A 21,262-nucleotide genomic window follows, 5' to 3' on the forward strand; every position below is an offset into this window, starting at 1 on the left:
TCAAAACTTGTAAGCAAAAAATGAATCCTAGCAAAGTTACTGTGTTTACATATTGATAGAGGAAAGAACAATTTGGAGCACAGCCTTAAAACTGGTATTGGCAAAATCCCTCTTAACAATGTCCCACATCACGATGCCATCATGGCATAAATGAGTTTCTGCAGGTTTCAGTGTTCCTTGTGTGCCAGTTTCTATAGAAGAAGAACAGGAACTTGCCATTTCCACCATTTCCACCCTGGTTTGGGGGATACACTATGAAGTTATACACACTATCATAATTACTAATTAAACTTTTTTACTTCAAGAAGTGAGTGATGATTTAAAAAAAAAAAAAAAAATCCACTCATGGTCATCCATCACTGAAATAAGCAAGAAAAGAGCAATGAAGACCTGACAACAGAAGCACAGGGCAATACCCAGCCCTCAGCCAGCCCTTCACTGGGAATCCCAGCAGAAGCTCCTTTCACAAAGCTCCTCTCCAGGCAGGGAACAAAAAGGTGGGCTCTCCTGTTTTGCTTTGGTTTTAATTTGGAATTTTTTTTTACCAGAACATCATCCTGGCATAGGCCCTGCTGCATCCCAGATCCACGGCAGCCAGTGGGACTCCTGAAGAGCATTTCAGCTGAAAACCTACAGCAGTGCAAAGGATGGGGTACAATTTGTCCTATGGAAAACTGCCAGGTAAAATAGCAATGTAAATATAAGTGATTGATAAGTGTTTATTTTATTACTGTCAGCTCCTACCAACGTTTGAAAGAAATCATTCATTCCAGCATGGGCTGTCTGAGCAGAGCCCAGCGCTGCCCCACAGCCAGCCTGGTTTGCCTCACCAGCCAAGGTCAGAGCATAAACAACATGAAACAAAATGTACTGTCATTTTATGGCAATGTTTATAAGCTTTTCTCAAACATTTACATAGGAAATCTTAAAATCCCCCAGAGACTGTGATTTTTAAATACATTGAAGTAAACTAAGTTTAAATGAGCGCTCTGATAGGCCTGAGGAGTCTCTCCAGAGCCCTGTCTCATGACAAACATCTCAGCTCACAAGTCGCATTCTGTCAAGAATGCAGGAGCTGACAACCTGCAGTTGTGATTTATGGTTCCCCCAAACAGCCTCAGACTGCCCAGAGAGAGGACAGTTCTAAACTGGCCCCATTTGTAAAACACCAGAAAGCTTTAACCTGTTGTTTTCCCTCCTTCCCACAGACAATCACCTCAGCCCAGACAACAGCAGCTCGCCCAACGCCAGCTCCCTCGGGCGCTCTGCGCGTGACGAGTTCACCACCATCGTCCTGCCCGTGCTCTACCTCGTCATCTTCCTGGCCAGCCTCCTGCTGAACGGCCTAGCCGTGTGGATCTTCTTCCACATCAGAAACAAAACCAGCTTCATATTTTACCTCAAGAACATTGTGGTTGCAGACCTGCTCATGACGCTGACGTTCCCGTTCAAGATCATCCAGGACTCGCGGCTGGGGCCGTGGCACTTCAACTCCTTCCTGTGCCGCTACAGCACGGTGCTGTTCTACGCCAACATGTACACCACCATCGTCTTCCTGGGGCTCATCAGCATCGACCGCTACCTGAAGGTGGTGAAGCCCTTTGGAGACTCCAGAATGTACAGCATCACCTTCACCAAGATCCTGTCAGCCTGCGTGTGGGTGGTGATGGCGTTCCTGGCGCTGCCAAACCTGATCCTCACCAACGGCTACCCCACCAGGAGGAACGTCGACGACTGCCTGAAGCTGAAGTCTCCCCTGGGAGTCAAGTGGCACTCGGCTGTCATCTACATCAACACCTGCATGTTCGTGGTGGTGCTGGTGGTGCTCATAGGGTGTTACATTGCCATCTCCAGGTACATCTATAAATCGAGCAAACAGTTCATTAGCTCGTCCAGCCGAAAGCGGAAGCACAACCAGAGTATAAGGGTTGTCGTGGCCGTGTTTTTCACCTGCTTTCTGCCCTACCATTTGTGTCGAATACCCTTTACTTTTAGTCACCTGGACAAAATTTTGGATGACTCTGCACATAAAATCTTATATTATTGTAAGGAAATGACGCTGTTCCTGTCCGCATGCAACGTCTGTCTGGATCCAATCATTTATTTTTTCATGTGTCGATCATTCTCACGAAGGCTGTTCAGGAAATCCAACATGAGAACCAGGAGCGAGAGCATCAGGTCCCTCCAGAGCGTCAGGAGGTCGGAGGTGCGCATCTACCACGAGTACACTGACGTCTGAGGGCACCTGCAGAGACTCTGCTGACTTGTGAGAGTGCTTGTATATCATGTAAATAAAATGTCTCTGTAAGTATCTGACCGTGGAGGCTCATTAAGGGACGGGCAGACGTGTTCAGCTCCTCTGTGTCTGCTCACCAATGTGCACCTCAAATCCCATCCCCATGGGACCGGGCTCGCTCCGCGGGGCTCGGGGCTCCTCTGTTGGGCAGGCAGCTTGGCTGGCTGGCTCAGAAACCAGCTCAAACACCATCTCACCCAGTGCTTGCACTGAATCCTCTCGAGCCAGTGATGCTCACCTGGATCAGTTTGTCCCGGACTCACTGGGGATGAAATCAGATTTGTTTAGAGCAAAAGCTGCTCGGACAGAAGATAAGCAAGCCAGTGAAGGTGGGATGGCAGGAGCTGGCAGGTGCCCTGTGCTCCCAGCCAGCCCGGGATGCAGTGCAGCTGCACAAGCAGGAGATGCCAACAGTCCATTGGCCAGTGCCTTACACACAGGACTTTCCCTTTAATACACAAAAAAAAAGGGCTTGACAACAAAACCCTGAAAATGCAGCACTCAAATAACAAGATTAAGTTCTGCATGAGAACATCTTTTATGAAGTTTTCCACTGAAAGATGGGTTTCTTTCTTCTCTATTTTTTTTTTTACATTATTGGTTTAGGTTTCGATTTTGGTTTATAAATAATTAAGAAGTTGAAATATAAGTATGATAATATTTGGATTAATGCAAGTATTATGAAACCATTTACATGATGGGGGAGAACATTTCTGGAAAGACAGTATACTTTGGGTGTTTATCCTACTTGAAATAAAAATACTTCAAATGGCTAAAATGCCACAGATAAACCCTCTTTCCCAATCATCTCTGTAGAAAAGTGTTCACACACACCAGACAAGTTCTGGGGCCAAATCTGCCATCTTGCACCCAAAGCAGTCCATGCACATACAACAGCATATTAAGAAAACCATTTTGAAGACTGGGTTGTGTAGTTTAAATTCTCACAAGCACCAAATTAAATGGAATGATAGTATTTAGGACTGGAAGATCAGTTCTGTGTGCAGACATTCCTAACCAAAGACTGTCCTCTTAGGTCTTACATGGTTAAAGCAAATCAAGACTGAGTGCTTCTGTTTTCCCTTTTGTAAGTGTAAATCACCAAGGGTTTATGGCTTGTTAAACTGTGCCTGATAATTGCCATGTTAAATTCACAGTGACCTTTTCCCAGGTGGACAGTGGATTTCCCACACAAGCCCACCAAAGAGCCACTTCAGGGACAATATTCCTGCTGGTCCCCAGCCAGAGGACCCTGAAGGCAGGAGAGGAGACAGCAGACCAGGCTCTGGGAATGGTCCTGGCACAGGATGGAGCAGACCAGGCTCTGGGAATGGTCCTGGCACAGGGTGGAGCAGACCAGGCTCTGGGAATGGTCCTGGCACAGGATGGAGCAGACCAGGCTCTGGGAATGGTCCTGGCACAGGGTGGAGCAGACCAGGCTCTGGGAATGGTCCTGGCACAGGATGGAGCAGACCAGGCTCTGGGAATGGTCCTGGCACAGGATGGAGCAGACCAGGCTCTGGGAATGGTCCTGGCACAGGATGGAGCAGACCAGGCTCTGGGAATGGTCCTGGCACAGGATGGAGCAGACCAGGCTGTGGGAATGGTCCTGGCACAGGATGGAGCTGCTGGTGCAGTGTGGGGGTGGCTGAAAACACCCCCAGATGGGCAGCTGCACCCCTCAGTGTGCTGTGTGCCCTCTTGCCCTCTTGGCAGGATGCACACGTGCCACCTTTCTCACTCCACACGTATTTGGAACTAAAGGATGCATTTTCGTGGTGTTTCCTGCTAGGAGAGACACTGCAGCTGATCCCTCATGAGCCCTTTCCACCGAAGGATCTGTTACCCCACTCACTGCTGGGTACCCTGCTGTTTCCCACTCCAGAGCTGGGATGCTGCCCTTCAAAGCACAGCCTGGAGAGCGGTGCCCCCTTTCCAGGGACCAGAGGGTTAAAGCAATCAGTAGTTCCTGGGAAGTGTCCCAGCAGTGATATCCATGTGAAATGTGAGCAGGGAAGAACAGCCAGCACTCCCAGCACAGGCACTGCACTGCAGCCTGAGCCCTTGGTGCAGACAACACTTCACTGTACAGTCACCCCCAGAGCAGCGTCCTGTACTTGACAGGGTGTGTCTGTGACAGTCCTGATCACTGCTTTGTGCACACTCTCACATACACAACAGCTCTTTGAAGATCCTGTTTGACAAGTATTTTCCCAGAGCTAAAAATGAGTTATACAACAATATCCCAATCCCCAAATACCAGATAACTATATTTAATTTATCCAGATTTGACATGGAATTTTGGTCTCTAAAAGTTAATCTTGAAAGGAAAAGCTACAAGGAAGTTGTACAGAAAGTCTCAGGCCCTGACCTATCACTGCCCTTTCAGAGAGCCACATCAGGGCAGACATGGATAGAAACTGTGGCTGTGCAGTCCCAGAGTCCCATTTTTAAGAGGAAACACAGTTTTCTGGGTGAAAGTACAACAGCAGATCTGACCCAAGAATGCAAGGAGCAATTCCTGAACAATTGAACAATTCATAAGTATTTGGGATTTTTTACATTCAGGAAGATTTGCATTACAGTGTTTGTAACTCAAATGTAATTCTATCTTACATACTCTGATTGAATAGGCAAGGCAGAGCTCTCCATAGCAGGGCGTAACTGTGGGAGAAATGTGATTTAAACCTGTACTCAGAGCCAGCTCCAGATCACTACTGGTGCAGGACTTTTGTCATTACATTTATTTTGCACTCTGCTTCTGTGGTTTCTCTAGTAATGATCTTTCCTGTGACTTTTCACCAGTTCAGCTTCACAGGAATCCTAAAAAAGGAAACTAAACTCACCCAAATTTCTGAAAATCTCTTTGCATTTGCACCCACCAGCCTGTCAAAATGGATTAAGCAGTGGTCTTGTGGTCTGTGTTAACAAGAAATGCTCTGTAAACCAATCCACCCCCTAATGTTCATTTGTTCTGTGAAATGCACCCACAAACAGTGCAAGGTTTGAGTACAGCTGCAGCCACAGAACTTTGCACATCAGGTACAAAATCCCAATTTTGGATCTAACTGGGGAATGAGAATTCAACACAAAATTGCAGGGACAGATCAACGGGTTTGTCCTCCTCACCTTCCCCAGAAGAGACAGCGTTTGCTATGTTTTTTGTCCTCATCTGTGCTGACTGTTGAGCGAGATATTAGGCTTGTGATCAGGATAATTGTGACCAGATATTAACCTTGTGACCAGAAATGGTGAAAGGATGAGAAAAAGGTAGTAGAGAAAAAGGTAAAAAAAATTAATAAAAAAGGGGAAAGCATAGAGGAGTTATTTAAGTTCACCATTTCCTGAAAAGGTCACAGATGTGGAATGTATGAGTCTGAAGTCAGAAAATGAGGTGCATTAAACACAAATGTCTTTTGAGAAAGAGACACAGGAGAAACTGCAAAGATCAGGTCAATGGTCTTTGAAGTACCAAAGTGCAACTAGAAAAACTGCTGTCTGTGGCAGAGAGACAACCTGCAGGAAAGCCTACTTTGACTAAGTAAAGAAAATTACTTCATCAAATCCCACATGAAGCATTTTCTAATTCAGTCCAGCACAGTCCCCTCCCTCAGCATCCCTCTCCTGCCACCCCGTGAGGCAAAACCTCTGTGTGGTGTTTGGTGCCACCTGAACGTGGGCATGGGCTGGACAAGTGAGCTGCAAACACATCCTTGTAAGGCCTCAGAAGGCTGTTCCACGAGGATGCACAGACATCCACCCATCACCCAAACAAAACTGAGCACTAAACATTTGCTGGCAGATTTGACAGGGTAAAAACCCAACAAGAAGTCCTGCAATACTTTTTTAATTAGCTGGCCTTCTAGGGGGATTATCCTAGTAAAATATTTGTCTTGTTCATCCTGCTTGTAGCAATTCCCAGAGTTGGCCTGGTACCCTAGAGTCTGCATGATTTCATGTTCAGTGGAAGGGCTGGAAGCACTGGCAGCTCTGTCAGCAGGTCTGGAAGGGACCCTTAGACCCTTCCTTAGTCACAGGGACCCCTTCCACATGGCAATGCCTTGGTGCTGTAAGATCCTGCATTTAGACCTCGAGCCAGGAGCCATCAGCCCCACCTCTGTCAGCAAAGGCTGCAGAGCTGCCAGCCCACCCTGCCCTGCTGGCAGCAGCCACGGGAAGAGCCAAATCACCCCCAGTGGTTTTGTCACCAGCTGGGACAACACCAGCAGCGCTCCCCCTCTCTGGCTCTGGGACAGAAGTCCAACAGCAGGATCCTGCAAAAGGATTCCCTTCCTAGGCCTTGAGCTCAGACAAAATGTTAACATCTTCTCTTCATAAAACAGCCGGCAGCAGGGAACTTTGGATTTTGAGGGAAGAAACGGACTTGTATGGCTGAAGGTAAAATACATGATCAGATTGTTCTTCAGCCGCCTAAAGCGCATGGGAAAGTGCAGGGCCCTCTAGTGACCATGCTCACTGCCTCTTTCTAACCCTTTAGAAACAGCAGCCATAGCTTGAGATCCTTGAATTTGGGGTTTGGCTGGCATTTTGGAAAAGCACCCATGTTTGTACAGCAGAGCTATCCCTCGGTTTGCCCTGCTGGCCCGAGTCATTCCAATGGGGTGAAGCTGTACACAGAGCTCAGCCACCCCACCCACTCTTAAACCCTTAATCCTCTGCCCTGGACAACTGCTTACTTCTCACTGCAAAAATTATCTGTGCTGCAACATTTAATCCATCACAGGCTGGCATCTTACACTGGAAAACACTGCACTGCCTCTTCTTTGGGGCTTCCCATGCTCCTATTTATCTTAGAGAGCCCACAGATTTTAAAGCAAAGCCTTATCTGATCCACTCCTCTCATCCCTGCTTCAAGAAATGACCACAGGGTGCATGGAAAGAGAGGAAAAGCTTGGCTGACTGGTGCCTTCTGGGGAGCATCTGAGAAGCCTCGTGCACTGTTTGTTCTGCCTGACCCATAGGGGAAGTATAAAATTGTCAATGAAACCAACACCCAAACCCAGCACTCCAAAATCATGGATGGACCACTACAGCTTTGAGCTGTGAGTCTCAGGATCGAGAGAGGGGCAAGAGTACTGACAAGAATGTACAGACAATTCTTTCTCTCAAGAATACCCAGCCCCTTACTGCACTGAGACACATCTGGGGGAAGGAAGGGCCTAGAGGCTCAGGGTAACTCACAGTGGCCCCAGGTGAAGGATGTGGACGTGGCAGCAACACGCAGGGAGAAGATACATGTGCTTCCTCGTGCCTTTGGACCCTTCTTCTACACAGATAAACCCCCACAGAAGCAAAGTCCATGAGGAATTGTGTATTTTCCATAGGGTTTAGGTGACACACTGGCAAGAGCTGAAGTCCTGCACTAAATGTTTACTTGTTCTAAGGTACACAATGTACATATTTCATACTTTTAAATAACCATTTAAACCTCACTTTATCTCCCCAAACCTCAGCTCTCCCTCAGAATATACTCCTTTCCTACCTCCACAGAGAAGATATTAGCTCTTCCATTACCATACATTTCTGCTAATTCTGTGCTTGATTTCAAAACTTTGGGGAGGAAGAGGAAGGGAGGAAGCCAAGCAGGCATTTAAGGTTAAAAGAAAAGATGGTCAGGAAAAAGAAGAGAAAGGAAACAGCCAAACACCAAAGACCCATCACGTATCCCCAGAATCCATCTCCAGCCTGAGCAGGCACCACGCGAGCCCGTGGCTGCAGTTCAAAGCTCCCATGCACGGAGCCGCAGCTCTCGGGGCAGGATGTGTCACAGCAAAGGTCGCAGCCAGCCCTGGGAACAGTTTGGGAAAAGCAAATTCCGTCCCGGCGGCTCGGACCGCTCGCTGCTGTGCCGGCTGCGCTCCCGAAAGCCGCTCAGCGCCGGTCCCCGAGGAGCTGCGGGGCCAGCTGCAGGCTGAGAGCCCGGCCACAGCCGGCCAGGGGCACGGCCCTGCTCGCCAGCCCTTCCCCTTTCCGCTCCTCCATCCCCGCAGGGCTCCGCCGGCAGCAGCGGGGCCGCGGCCACGGCGGGCGGGCAGCGCCGGGACCGGATCCCGCAACAGGAGAATTCCCGGGACCGGCTCCCGCAGGCAGGAGAATTCCCGGGACCGGATCCCGCAGACCCGAGAATTCCCGGGACCGGCTCCCGCAGACAGGAGAATTCCCGGGACTGGATCCCGCAGGCAGGAGAATTCCCGGGACCGGATCCCGCAGGCAGGAGAATTCCCGGGACTGGATCCCGCAGGCAGGAGAATTCCCGGGACCGGATCCCGCAGGCAGGAGAATTCCCGGGACCGGATCCCGCAACAGAATTCCCGGGACCGGATCCCGCAGGCAGGAGAATTCCCGGGACCGGATCCCCGGGACCGGATCCCGCAGGCAGGAGAATTCCCGGGACCGGATCCCGCAGACCCGAGAATTCCCGGGACCGGATCCCCGGGACCGGCTCTCCAGGGACAGGACCATCCCGGACCCGCTCTCCACGGACAGGATCATCCCGGACCGGCTCTCCAGGGCCAGGACCATCCCGGACCGGCTCTCCAGGGCCAGGACCATCCCGGACCGGCTCTCCAGGGCCAGGACCATCCCGGAGCCGCTCCCCACGGCCAGGACCATCCCGGAGCCGCTCCCCACGGGCAGGATCATCCCGGAGCCGCTCCCCACGGGCAGGACCATCCCGGAGCCGCTCCCCACGGGCAGGACCATCCCGGAGCCGCTCCCCGTGCAGCTGCCGAGGTAGCGAGCTCTGGGTGCGGCACAGCAGAAGAGGAACACGCATCCATCCCACCCTCCTGTCCAGGTGAGACACCGCCTCCCACCACCTGCTCCTGTCCCCTGAAAACGCTCTCGAACATCCCCCAGTATTTTTAAGTAGCTGCCACCGCAATTTTACTTTTAAAATTGTCAAATAAGGTGAGCATCCAGGCCTTCTGCAAATTACTAACACCTAATAGCACAAAGGAGCAGTTTTAACTAACCAACTACAGAAAGCGGTACAGAAACTACTGCTTCAGCCCTGGAGCAGCTCCAGCTGTGCCAGCAGATGGACGATCCACAGGCAAGGATTCTTCTCCTCTGCCTTTAAAAAGATATTTTTCTTAAGCAACTACTTTTGTTTTATTTTATGACTGAAAAAATGTAACTATACGAAATTCATAGTTTAAAACATCAGAAAACAGAAGTTAAAATAAAATATTTGAATGATAAATGTTACTATTAAAATATAATAATAAAGGGGAAAACTTCCTTGAGCCACATTTGACTACTTTTAAAACCCCAGTTTTAGGAAAATGAAATGTCCTAAACAATTTAGGACAATGTCCTAAATTGTTTAGGACAATTACAACGTTTTATTGACCCAGGGCTCTGGTTTTAGCTGGGATAGAGTTAATTTTCTCCCGGTAGCTGGTACAGAAATGTGTTTGGGTTTGGGATGAGAACGATGTTGATTTCACCCTGATGGTTTGGCTGTTGATGAGCAGGGATTGCACCAAGTCAAGGATTTCCCAGCTTCACATGCCCTGCCAGTGCAGAGGGGCACACCAGGCAAGCTGATTCACTTGTTTTTCTTGGGGTTTATCGCTCTCCTTGTTATTTTCCTTCATTGCAATTTTTATTGTTGTTGTTATTATTATTATTATTATTATTATTATTATTATTATTATTATTATTATTATTATTCACTTCTTAAACTATTACTTGACCTAACATTTCCTCTCATATCCACAACTCCCTAAATCCAGTACGATAACTGATGTGAGATCTCAGTGGGGGAATTTCGAGACTTAATTTTAAAAACTCAGTATTTGAAAATTATGCTGTGTGCAGAGAGCTCAAAGCATTGCCCAAGGTTCCATCTGAGTTTCAGGTGGGTACCAGGCTTTGCACAGATACTTCACAGACTACAACCTTTCAAGACTAGAAGCGTGCTCAGAATAATGCATACTCTTGTCTAAAAATCAAAAATAAAAAGAGAATGAAAGATTTAGCTTCTCAGGAAGAAAAAGCTGTTGAATTTCAGATTCAAAGGAGCACGGAGACTGCCGGACAGGAAGAAGAAACGGAACAGTGCCTGGTGCTTTTTGCAAGACAGATAAACAATTCTGCCCTTGAGGTGTCCTGCCACCGTGGCCAAAGGAGCCCATGGCCCTAATGGGAAATACAGAACCTTATCTCCTGTGCTGTGTGTAGCTGCTGGCTCTTATCTCCGTGTCCTTCAGAGCAGCAGGAGCTCACTGCTGCTGCCAGGAGAACATCAGGATGGTCCCACCCGTGTGACACCTGCGCTCACCTCGTCCTGCGTTTGGCCTGTTGGGATCTGCAGTGGGTGTCCTGCTGATGAGGACAGAGCGCTCACCCTCCTGTCCTTCCCTCACTGACTGCACACACAGCACACCCCCAGTGCCACCAGGCTCACGGGGCCACACGTCCCTTCCCAGCCACTGTCACAGGCAAGCCAAGGAGCAGCTGAGGAGAGCCACAGCTTTCTGTGTCCCCAGTCCTTGCACAGCACTCCTGGGGGTCTGGAAAGCAGGAGCTGGGAGGAGAGGGGGAGGCACTCCAGTGGTCACTGCTGCACCCACCGAGCCCTTCCTGGACCCCTGCTGGAGGAGGGGACCCGGGTAACGCTGCATCCTCCTGCCTCCTGCAACGGGAGTGCCACCTGCTCATCCTGATTCCTCCCACTTTCACCAGGGCACATCCTCCCCAGCTGCCTCCTGCCATGGGAATGACACCTCTTTCTTCTGCCATCCTAATTCTGGGATTCATCACATTTTCCTCCACTACATTCCATGACAAACAAGAATGACTACCAGCCAGCATGCCACTTCCAGAGGCTAAAATAACCCTTTAGTATATTTTGCATACTTTTATTCTCCTAAGTATTAAAAGCCAGACATTGCCTTACGACAAACGTCATAATAAGAACAATAAATAACAAAATTTTAGTCTATTGGCAAACTTGCAACACGTCAAATGTACCAAGATATCTCCAGAGTTACTGCAAGCAGTGCCTGCCAGAGGAGAGCAGCAGCTCCAGCCAGGGGAGTGTCTCCAGCCACCCACACCCCACTGCCAGCCTGGGCTCCTGGGGACACAGAGAGGGGTCAGAGCAGCCCTGACCACGCTCAGCCAGCCCCTGCCTGGCCCCTGCCAGTGCCCAGCACAGCTCCTGAGCCTCAGCACCCTCCTGCCCCACAGGGACACCCACTGCAGCTTTCCCACCGGATTGCACCAGCACGGACAGCACTGCGAGTTCCACCAGCACCAACATTCCTACCACATTAGAGGCAAAATCTTAAAATAAGATTCTTCTTTTAGCACACTCAGCACAACTTGCAATGGCTGTGGAGTGTGTTGTGCTTCCTCCTTCTCCATCTTCCTCCTCTCGTCAGAGGTACCATCCGTTGTGATCACATCCCCTGGTTAACTCCATTTTGCATTTAAAAAACAGCTTCTGGTGATAGTGACCACTGTCACCAGTTCCTGGCCCAGTGACTACATTACATATTTAATAAACAGCTGCATTCGTTTCCATAAATAGCTAAAATGTGTGCTTTTACTGCACAACCTCTGGTAAATTCAGGGTAAATAAACAAATAACACAACTTATAAATATTATTCTTATGTTCAGTAAAGCAGGGTGAACTTTGAAACTTGACAGCCATGTCACAGAAGTCAAGAACTGCCGTAATGCTACTGTGGAAGAGTCACAGGGGACAGCACAAGAGTCTGACCTCCGAAGGGACTGAGCATTTCTAATGGTTTATGCAGCTTCCTTTTTGTGTGTTGTGCCAAGACAACATGGTTTGCACGCTGAGAAACTTCAGAACTTTTCTGTGTTTTACCCAATCAATCTCGGTCATCTGGTGAATCAGGTTTGCTGGTTTTGCACAACTGGCTGACATTATCCACACTCCAGGCTGGCCCAAGCGTTCAGCAAGAGCAGCTGCTGGGGTGTGAAAGGCTGTGTGTGTGCCAGCCCTCCCCAACGCTGGCACTGCCACGTCCCCTCTGCCTCCTGCCAGCACAGCAGCCACCCGGGCTCACGGACAGGGGACAGGCCAGGAAGGTGGCAGTGCCTGCTGTCACTGCTGGGCTGCTCACAGCAGCAGGACAAGAGCAGCAGGGGACACGGGAGCCCCCAGCCCCAGCCGGGCAGTGACAGGGCTCAGCCTGAGCTGCTCCACATCTGTCCCTGAGCAGCCTGAAGCCCCCCGAGGGATCTGAAGCCATGTGTGAGCACAGTGTAAGCCATGTGTGAGCCATGTGTGAGTCAGTGCTGGGCTGTGGGAGCCCCTCAGCCCCCAGGGCTGCACTGCCAGCACCCAGGATCTTTGTCTCTCCCACAGGTGTCCCAGCAAGAGCAGAGACCCCGTGCCTGGGAAGGGACAGCGCTCTGGACCTGCAGCAAAGCACCACAGCCAGCAGCTGAGGGAAGGTAAGGACATGCCAGTGATGTGGAAAATGTACAGAGCCTGGCCTGGCCTGTGGCTCCCTCTCAGTGACAGGCAGCTGATAAATCTGCTGGTATCAAATGTGAAATTTGTCTAGGGTGTCCTCCATGCTGCACAGACTCAATGGACTTCACAAAGATTAGATGTCCACATCTCTAGTCACACAGTTCTGAAATAATCCTTTGTTGTATGATGCCTCAGCACAAAACATACTTCATGAACTTCTAATTTAATACCTGTTCCCAAATGCAAGCACAGAAAGACCCACCTGTGTGTTCTTGGCTGGGGACAGGTTCTTAACACACTGTGTGCAGAGAGAGGGTCCTGCTAAGAAAGCCTGGAGGGAGAAAGTGAACAGGGACACGGCAGAAGAGAACAGTTTTTAAATACAGCGTGTTACTATTTACATTCAAATGCCATTTGCTATTAGTGCCTTCCAGAAGATGCTTCTAATTTCAGCATTATCACCCCAAGCTCTGCCCACATAACCTCCCAGCTCAAACACACCTGTTCATGTGGTAGTTTAATGCCCACTCTCCAAACCATCGTTTTCTTTTAAAACCCCAGCAAACAGAAACAAATTCCTGGATGAGTAGAGCTGGAACACAAAGACAGGATGGCTGCTCTGGCAGGATGATGACCAGGGAGAGGTGAAGTGCAGGCTTTGGGTGTGCACAGGGTATCACACCTGCCCCGTGCTCCTCTCCAGGACACACCTGAGCTGATCAGCCTTTACACCATCTGCAAGAGGTACAGAAAACAATACAACAAAGGAGACCATTTTACCTATTTGAGAAAAAATGTCCATTTCTGGTTATTGCAAGGTTGCATTCAGGCTCCAACCCGCCCCACAGAGACATCAGCTACTGACTCAGAATGGGGATAAAAGGAAATTATTGTCTAAAAGACAAGGTGGGTTTTTTCCCAGCTTCAAGGCACATATTTTCCAGTTGCCCAGGGCTTCACTTGCCAAATACAGCAGCATTATATTTATATCTATATTTGTTCTGCCCTCCCCACAGAGTATAATCCACCCCCACAAACATTCTGGCAAAGAAAAGCAGACAGCAGATGTGATTTCTTCTTGGAAATCCTTTAAAATGTAAATCTGACTGACTTGAGAAGCCAGCTCAAGCTCCCACATGACAAACCAGCACACAGACACGCTCCTGTGTGCTGGGCTGCTGGAGCAAACTCTGCCAGCTGCACATGCAAGTTCCTTGCAAGGGAACCTGGACATACCCAGCATGTGGACACGTATCTCCAGTCCTGACCAACAGAAGAGGAGTTTTTACAGAATGCTTTGGCCAGGAATATTCATATCCCTGATGTTTCGTGGTAAATCAGTGTTTAAAATACCAGTCCTTTAACACATCTCATTAACCCTGAGTCACCAGCTCACAGCTCAGGCCTGCAGGGAAGGGGCAGCCCTGGGCTGGAGGGCAGCGGGTTAAAGTCAGAGAAACAAAAGGATCCTCTGATCAAAGCAACAACGTGCCCTGGAACATCCCCAGGGAGCGAGATGGCACCGCTCAGAAAATTCTCTGCTGGGAATGCTGAGGTGTGAGAGCGTGGTCATTTCTGAGAGGCACACCCAGCTCGTTTGGGAGTGAGGGTAGAAAACTCAGAGTAATTAGCAGAAAGCCCAGCACCACGCTGTCCTACTGAGATACTGTCTTCTGTGCTTGTAGGAATGAAGATACTGCAAGATGTTCAACTCCAGCAGCAGCCCCTGGGGAAACAACTGCAGCCACAGCACGGTGATAACCACAAGAGTCATCCCGCTGCTCTACTGCTTCATCTTCCTCGCAGGGCTCTCGCTCAATGCTGTGGCAGCCTGGGTCTTCCTCTACGTTTCCAGCACAAAGAGTTTCATTGTCTATCTCAAGAACATCGCTGTGGCCGACCTCCTCATGAGCCTGACGTTTCCTTTCAAAATCCTTGCAGATTCAGAAATTGCCCCTGTGCAGCTGAACCTGTTGGTGTGCAGGTACTCAGCAGTTGTGTTCTACATGAACATGTACATTGGGATCGCCTTCTTCGGCCTCATAGGGTTTGACAGATACTACAAAATCGTGAAGCCTTTGTTCACCTCCTTTGTTCACACAGTTAACTACAGCAAGGTGGTCTCCATAATCATATGGCTGTTACTGATGATTCTGTCATTTCCAAATATGATTTTAACTAATGAAATCACTAAAGACAATGACTCCAGAAAATGCATAGGTCTTAAAAGTGAGCTTGGCAGACAATGGCACAAAGCAACAACTTATATTTGCACGGGGATTTTCTGGATTGTTTTTTTCCTGCTAATCATATTCTACACTTCTATATCCAAAAAAATATACAGCTCTTACAAAAAATTCCGGAGGAGCTCAGACACGGCCAAGAGAAAAACCAGCCGGAACATATTCACCATCATGTTTGTGTTTGTCATTTGCTTTGTGCCCTACCACCTCTGCAGGACCCCGTACACCTTGAGCCAGACCAGCTCCCACTTCACCTGCCAGTCCCAGAAATCGCTCTTCTACGCCAAGGAGTTCACTCTGGTGCTGTCTGCTGCAAACATCTGCCTCGACCCCATTATTTATTTTTACCTCTGCCTCCCCTTCAGAGAAAAGCTGTATCAAAAACTGCATCTCAAGCTGAAAGCTTCAAGTGAGGTTGAAATTTCTAAATCCCGAAGATCAAATACGCTTGGGGAAAGTATAAACATAGTGTAGGTTTGTGTCTCTACAGTAATGCACATTTCAGGAAGTTATTCATGAATGCAGATGTCCCAAAGAAACAGAGACAACCAGCAACTAACAGGAGAGGGGTTCAGCACAGCACCAGCTGCTGCTTCTCTGTCTGAACCCAGAATTGCATGTGCCAATGTATTCACTACCTGCTGTTTCAGCCGGTGCCCTGATTGCATCTGATCACATCTGGGTCCCAAGGACAGAGAGAGGAGCCCCTGGAACAGCACATTGTGGAGCTTCAGGCAGTGGCTCTCTGAGAGGAGTGTCCAACAGACCCAAAACCACACCAGTCTGCTTCCCTGGACTGACATGAACAGAAACATGTCCACACCAATCTGCCTCCCTGGATTTACATGAACAGAACCACACCAATCTGCTTCTCTGGACTCATGAACAGAACCACACCAATCTGCTTCCCTGGACTCACATGAACAGAACCACACCAATCTGCTTCTCTGGATTTACATGAACAGAACCACACCAATCTGCTTCCCTGGATTTACATGAACAGAACCACACCAATCTGCTTCCCTGGACTGACATGAACAGAACCACACCAATCTGCTTCCCTGGACTGACATGAACAGAACCACACCAGTCTGCTTCCCTGGACTCACATGAACAGAACCACACCAATCTGCCTCCCTGGACTGACATGAACAGAACCACACCAATCTGCTTCCCTGGATTTACATGAACAGAACCACACCAATCTGCTTCTCTGGATTTACATGAACAGAACCACACCAATCTGCTTCCCTGGACTCACATGAACAGAACCACACCAATCTGCTTCCCTGGATTTACATGAACAGAACCACACCAATCTGCTTCTCTGGATTTACATGAACAGAACCACACCAATCTGCTTCTCTGGATTTACATGAACAGAACCACACCAATCTGCTTCCCTGGATTTACATGAACAGAACCACACCAATCTGCCTCCCTGGACTGACATGAACAGAAACATGTCCACACCAATCTGCTTCCCTGGATTTTAATGAACAGAACCACACCAATCTGCTTCCCTGGATTTACATGAACAGAATCACACCAATCTGCTTCCCTGGACTCATGAACAGAACCACACCAATCTGCTTCCCTGGACTGACATGAACAGAACCACACCAATCTGCTTCCCTGGATTTACATGAACAGAACCACACCAATCTGCTTCTCTGGATTTACATGAACAGAACCACACCAATCTGCTTCCCTGGATTTACATGAACAGAACCACACCAATCTGCTTCCCTGGATTTTAATGAACAGAACCACACCAATCTGCTTCCCTGGATTTACATGAACAGAACCACACCAATCTGCTTCCCTGGACTCATGAACAGAACCACACCAATCTGCTTCTCTGGACTCATGAACAGAAACATGTCCACACCAATCTGCTTCCCTGGACTCACATGAACAGAACCACACCAATCTGCTTCCCTGTATTTACATGAACAGAACCACACCAATCTGCTTCTCTGGACTGACATGAACAGAACCACACCAATCTGCTTCCCTGGACTCATGAACAGAACCACACCAATCTGCTTCCCTGTATTTACATGAACAGAAACATGTCCACACCAATCTGCCTCCCTGGATTTACATGAACAGAACCACACCAATCTGCTTCTCTGGATTTTAATGAACAGAAACATGTCTGCAGCAAACTGCAGCAACGCCCTCGCTGCTGGTGCAGAAGGAGGCAAGAACATCACGGAGCCATCTGGGAACACACAAGTACAGCTGTCTGAAAACTCTGGTACATTTCAATCCAGAAAGAATGGTTTGCTGGTCTTCCCATGATTTTTACACCTCAGTGAAGTATTTCTGTCTGTACCAAGGTAACAGCTGAAAGCCACCAACCTGCTCCATGCAAATATAATCTCTTTTATAACTTTCTTTTTCAGAGCAGCTTTTTTTTTTTTTAATTGATTAAATTTATTTCAATTGATTTTTTTTTCAATTGATTAAATTGATTTTAATTGATTTTATTATTGTACAGGGAAAACACACCAGGGCCTAAAGTATCTGCTAAGGCTTTCAGACAGTAGCTCTGGAGCTGAATGTCTTCATTTTACTTAACTAAGTATCTACAGGAACAGAAATAACAAGTCCTTCACCTTTCTGTCACTGCATCTCATTTTAGTCCAAACAGATCTAAGGGTGAAAAGTTTTTAAACATTTGGTCCTTTCATCTTCTCCAAGGCTGTGAGTAACCTCTCTTGATCCAAGAGCACTGGTCAGCAGTGCCAGGATTCTCCCATTGCCCAGGGCTGTGCTCCAGCTGGGGTCTGGACACCTCCCCTGGCTGCACACGCAGCTCCTGCAGCAATTTCAGCCCCAGGGATTTCCCAGCCAGCAGCAGAGCAGCTCCAGCCTGGTGCCAGTGAGCCCCAGCTCCTGCTGGGGGTCAGCAGCTGAACCTGCCCACAGGGACTACACAGGAGGAGAATGTGTTCTGGGTGTGTTTGTTAAAGAAAATACATAAAAGATATTTATATGGTTCTTTCAGAGCTCCCTGACTCTGTCAAACTGGTGCTTTGTGGAGATCTTTTGTCATTTATGGCAAAAACATTTGGTTCCCTACATGGCAGGGTTTGGTATTTGCCTACATAAATTTACATAATTGCAGCTGTGAAAGATCGCTGGCATAGACAGATGGAAACACTTCCACAATATAAATTTGGGTAACTTTTTAATTGCTTTGCAAGCTTTGAAAAAATTATTTATATTGTACAATCATTTCACACCCCACCACCTAATACCAGATTACTGATATTAGAATGACAAGAATCTATGTGCAGGCACCAGGGGGATGGATAGTGACCAAAACCTGTGTTCAAGAGGGATGCTACATTTCCAGCTTTTCATTTATGTTGAAAAAATCCTCCTCCAAGAGCTTCCCTAGGCAGGAAATGGTTCCATGCCCCTGATCCTGCTGCAATCCCACGCTGTGAGTGGCAAGCCCCAAGTATCAAACCAAGCCTCTGATCCATCTCCTCAGCCTTGTTCCTTACTTTGCTGGATGAACTGAGGCCAGGTTTTTTTCAGGACTGGGTAAATAAATCCTTTTACATCTTTCCCAGCACATCAGGCCTCACATACCCCAAGCAAGCTCCTCACACACTTGGGGAAGTCACGTTCCAGTATCTGCTCTCTTCCCACAACACTTCTGCAGGAAGGGCAGACCATTATGCACTAAAGGTTTACTGAGCCATCACTTTGTCTTTATAGACCTGGAAAAGTTCCCCGAGCTGTTAAGTGACTCTACAGAAAAGGAGAAACTGACTGAGACACAAACAGAAACAGCTGCCAGTGCTGCAGTTTGGGTTTTAAAAAAACCCTACAAGTATAGGAAGATGAGCTTTGCATGAGCAGAAAATAAAATGAGTCGATGTTTGCTCACAACTGGACACAGGATCATTCCAGATTATGAAGCTTTGCAAACATTTTAACAAATATGGTCTGAACTTTCAGTTTATGACTAAACCTAAAACCAGACATTTCCTGTGGATTCTTAACTACAGCCAAGGGCCAGCAGTTGGAGATTCAGTATTGCTGTCAGTACCTCGCCCCCAGCATGGTGTCAGATCTTTTCCCATGGTTTCTCAGACCAATCAAACAAAAAATAAAGATTTCCCCGACTTCCCTAATGTGTCATTTTTCACCTTGGCAAGCATTGCCTAGAGGAACATTCCTCTGGAAAGATGGGAGCTTGTCTAATCCAGGCTGAGCTGCAGCCCCAGCTGATGGCACAAGGGAAAGGGGGAGAGAAAAGAGCCCAACAGGCACACACACACCCAAACAGAAGAGGCTGAGCAGGAAGGTGACCAGCTGTGTTGCCACTAGAGAGCCACTGTGACACTGCCACAGGTCACAGCACAGCCCAGGACGAAGACAAACCCAGCATTCCCAGAACAGACCCGTGTTTAAGAGGAGAAAAGTCACGGCACACTGAGAACCAGAGAGAATCTAACCTCGGGGCTCAGGCCCCCTCAGCAGAGAGGGACGAGGTTACTGTCCCCACACACCTTCCCTGGGAACAGCCCTGCCTGCCCTGGGCTCTGCAACAGCCAGGGCAAGCTGCAGCCCCCAGAGAGGGAGCTGCCAGCAGGAGAGCTGTGACTGGAGCAGACTGCCCGAGCCCTGGGGCCTCTCATGCTCCTGGGGAACCTGCTCTGGCTGGCCCTGCCTAGGGAGGGCACAGATGACATCGTCTGCAGAGGTCCCTGACCTGTTCCATGATGCTGTGATCCCATCTGCAGACTCCTGGTACCAGCAGCAGGACATCGCTCTGCAACCCCTGGGGAGACACTGAGCAAACAGCAGCAGGCTTTGGAGAAGTCTCACTAGATCAGGGCTCAGGAAGGCAAACAAACACAGCTCGTCATTTTTCAGAAAATAATTACTCTCTTGATATTTCTGTGATTGCCAAGCAACATACGAAAGCAAACAGGCTCTTCTGTTCCACAGTAGTGAAAACTGTAGAAGTCGGTAAGGCAATATAAACCACTCATAAATCTGACAAAACCAACACAAAGTGTCTGGCACCAGGCATCAGGGACAGGCTGGAAACAGCAAAGGAACCCTGGTGGGCCAGAGCTCGCAGGGGTCGGTGCTGTCACTGCCCAGCCTCGCCCAGCAGGCACACGGGGACAGGATCATGGTGAGGAGAACACAGGAGATGCATGGAGCAAACCCTCCATCCCAGAGGGACAGCCTGGCCATGCCAGGCAGCAGAGCCACTCCTTCCCCTGGCAGGGGTGCAGAGGACACACCGACACCAGCAGCTTCTCCAGAGGTTCCTCCATCATCCCTCAGCAGGGGCAGAGACCTCCCCAGCCGCTCTCCCAACATCCTTCACCCTCAAATGGACACGGGTACATTTCAAAGCACAGCCAGCACACCTTGCCCCACCCAAAGCCCACTGCTCTCCAACACACTGAACGGCCACAGCCTGGAAAGCAGAGCAGCAGAGCCGTGACCGACCTGCAGCACACGGCTGAGCCCATGCACCAGCCGAGGAAATCCGAGCAGCAAGGGCTGGGACTGCCAAGGGAGAGCTGCTTGGTCCAGGGATGATGTGAGGGGAGTGGAGCTCAGCCCCTCACTGAGCAGCAAGGATGGGCTTCTGGCACAAACACACACGAGGTGATGGGACCCCAAACCAAACCAGTAAATCCTTTCTACGCAGCCTTGTTTCATTTTAATTCCAAGTTTGCCTTAAAACCTACATAGTTAACTAGACTCAGTCTTTAAGCCCAGGTGATACAATATTCTTGAACCACCTGCAGAGCGTGTGCGTGCAGTTAACAGAGCAGTAAGCTGATCTGATTGAGAGAAAGCCCAAACTGTGTTTGCTGAAGCCCCTGGCAGTCAGTGGATGGATGCAGACGGAGCCCCTGGCACTCGCCCTGGCCACACTCCAGGGATGCTGTGTGAAGAGCAAGGCAGGAGCCCGACAGCAGCAGGACACAGGAGCCGTGTGTTCCTGAGCCTCGGGGTGGGCTGGCTCTTCTGTCAAGTTGTAGGAGGAAATGTATTTGTGTGTGTTTGAAAGCTGGAGTGAGCAGCTTGCCTGAGCATCCTCCATGCTGCAGCCAAAACAGCATTGTGCTTAACAGAGAGAGCCCTGGCAGGGAAGGCAAGGGCAAGCAAGTGCCCAAATGCAACTGGGTACTGAAGAGGGGCCTCCTGCTTTGGCAGGGTGCTGTATGGTACCTGGGCATTTCCTTAAA

General features: G+C 48.9%; 2 protein-coding genes across 2 annotated transcripts; both read left to right on the forward strand.

Annotated features, from left to right (window-relative positions):
- The first annotated feature begins 647 nt into the window (after positions 1–647).
- Positions 648–2,239, forward strand: GPR87 (G protein-coupled receptor 87). Its single transcript, XM_058844219.1, has 2 exons — positions 648–681; positions 1,209–2,239. Exons 1-2 carry the CDS (start codon positions 648–650, stop codon positions 2,237–2,239), a joined length of 1,065 nt encoding a protein of 354 aa, XP_058700202.1.
- Positions 2,240–8,748: 6,509 nt separating this feature from the next.
- Positions 8,749–16,915, forward strand: P2RY14 (purinergic receptor P2Y14). The gene is made up of 3 exons (XM_058844492.1): positions 8,749–9,113; positions 12,667–12,755; positions 14,463–16,915. The coding sequence occupies exon 3, from the start codon at positions 14,481–14,483 to the stop codon at positions 15,492–15,494; it is 1,014 nt and encodes a 337-aa protein (XP_058700475.1). The 5' UTR covers positions 8,749–9,113; positions 12,667–12,755; positions 14,463–14,480; the 3' UTR covers positions 15,495–16,915.
- Positions 16,916–21,262: the final 4,347 nt, after the last annotated feature.

The sequence above is a fragment of the Poecile atricapillus genome, chromosome 8 (genome assembly GCF_030490865.1).
Source record: "Poecile atricapillus isolate bPoeAtr1 chromosome 8, bPoeAtr1.hap1, whole genome shotgun sequence".
NCBI lineage: Eukaryota > Metazoa > Chordata > Aves > Passeriformes > Paridae > Poecile > Poecile atricapillus.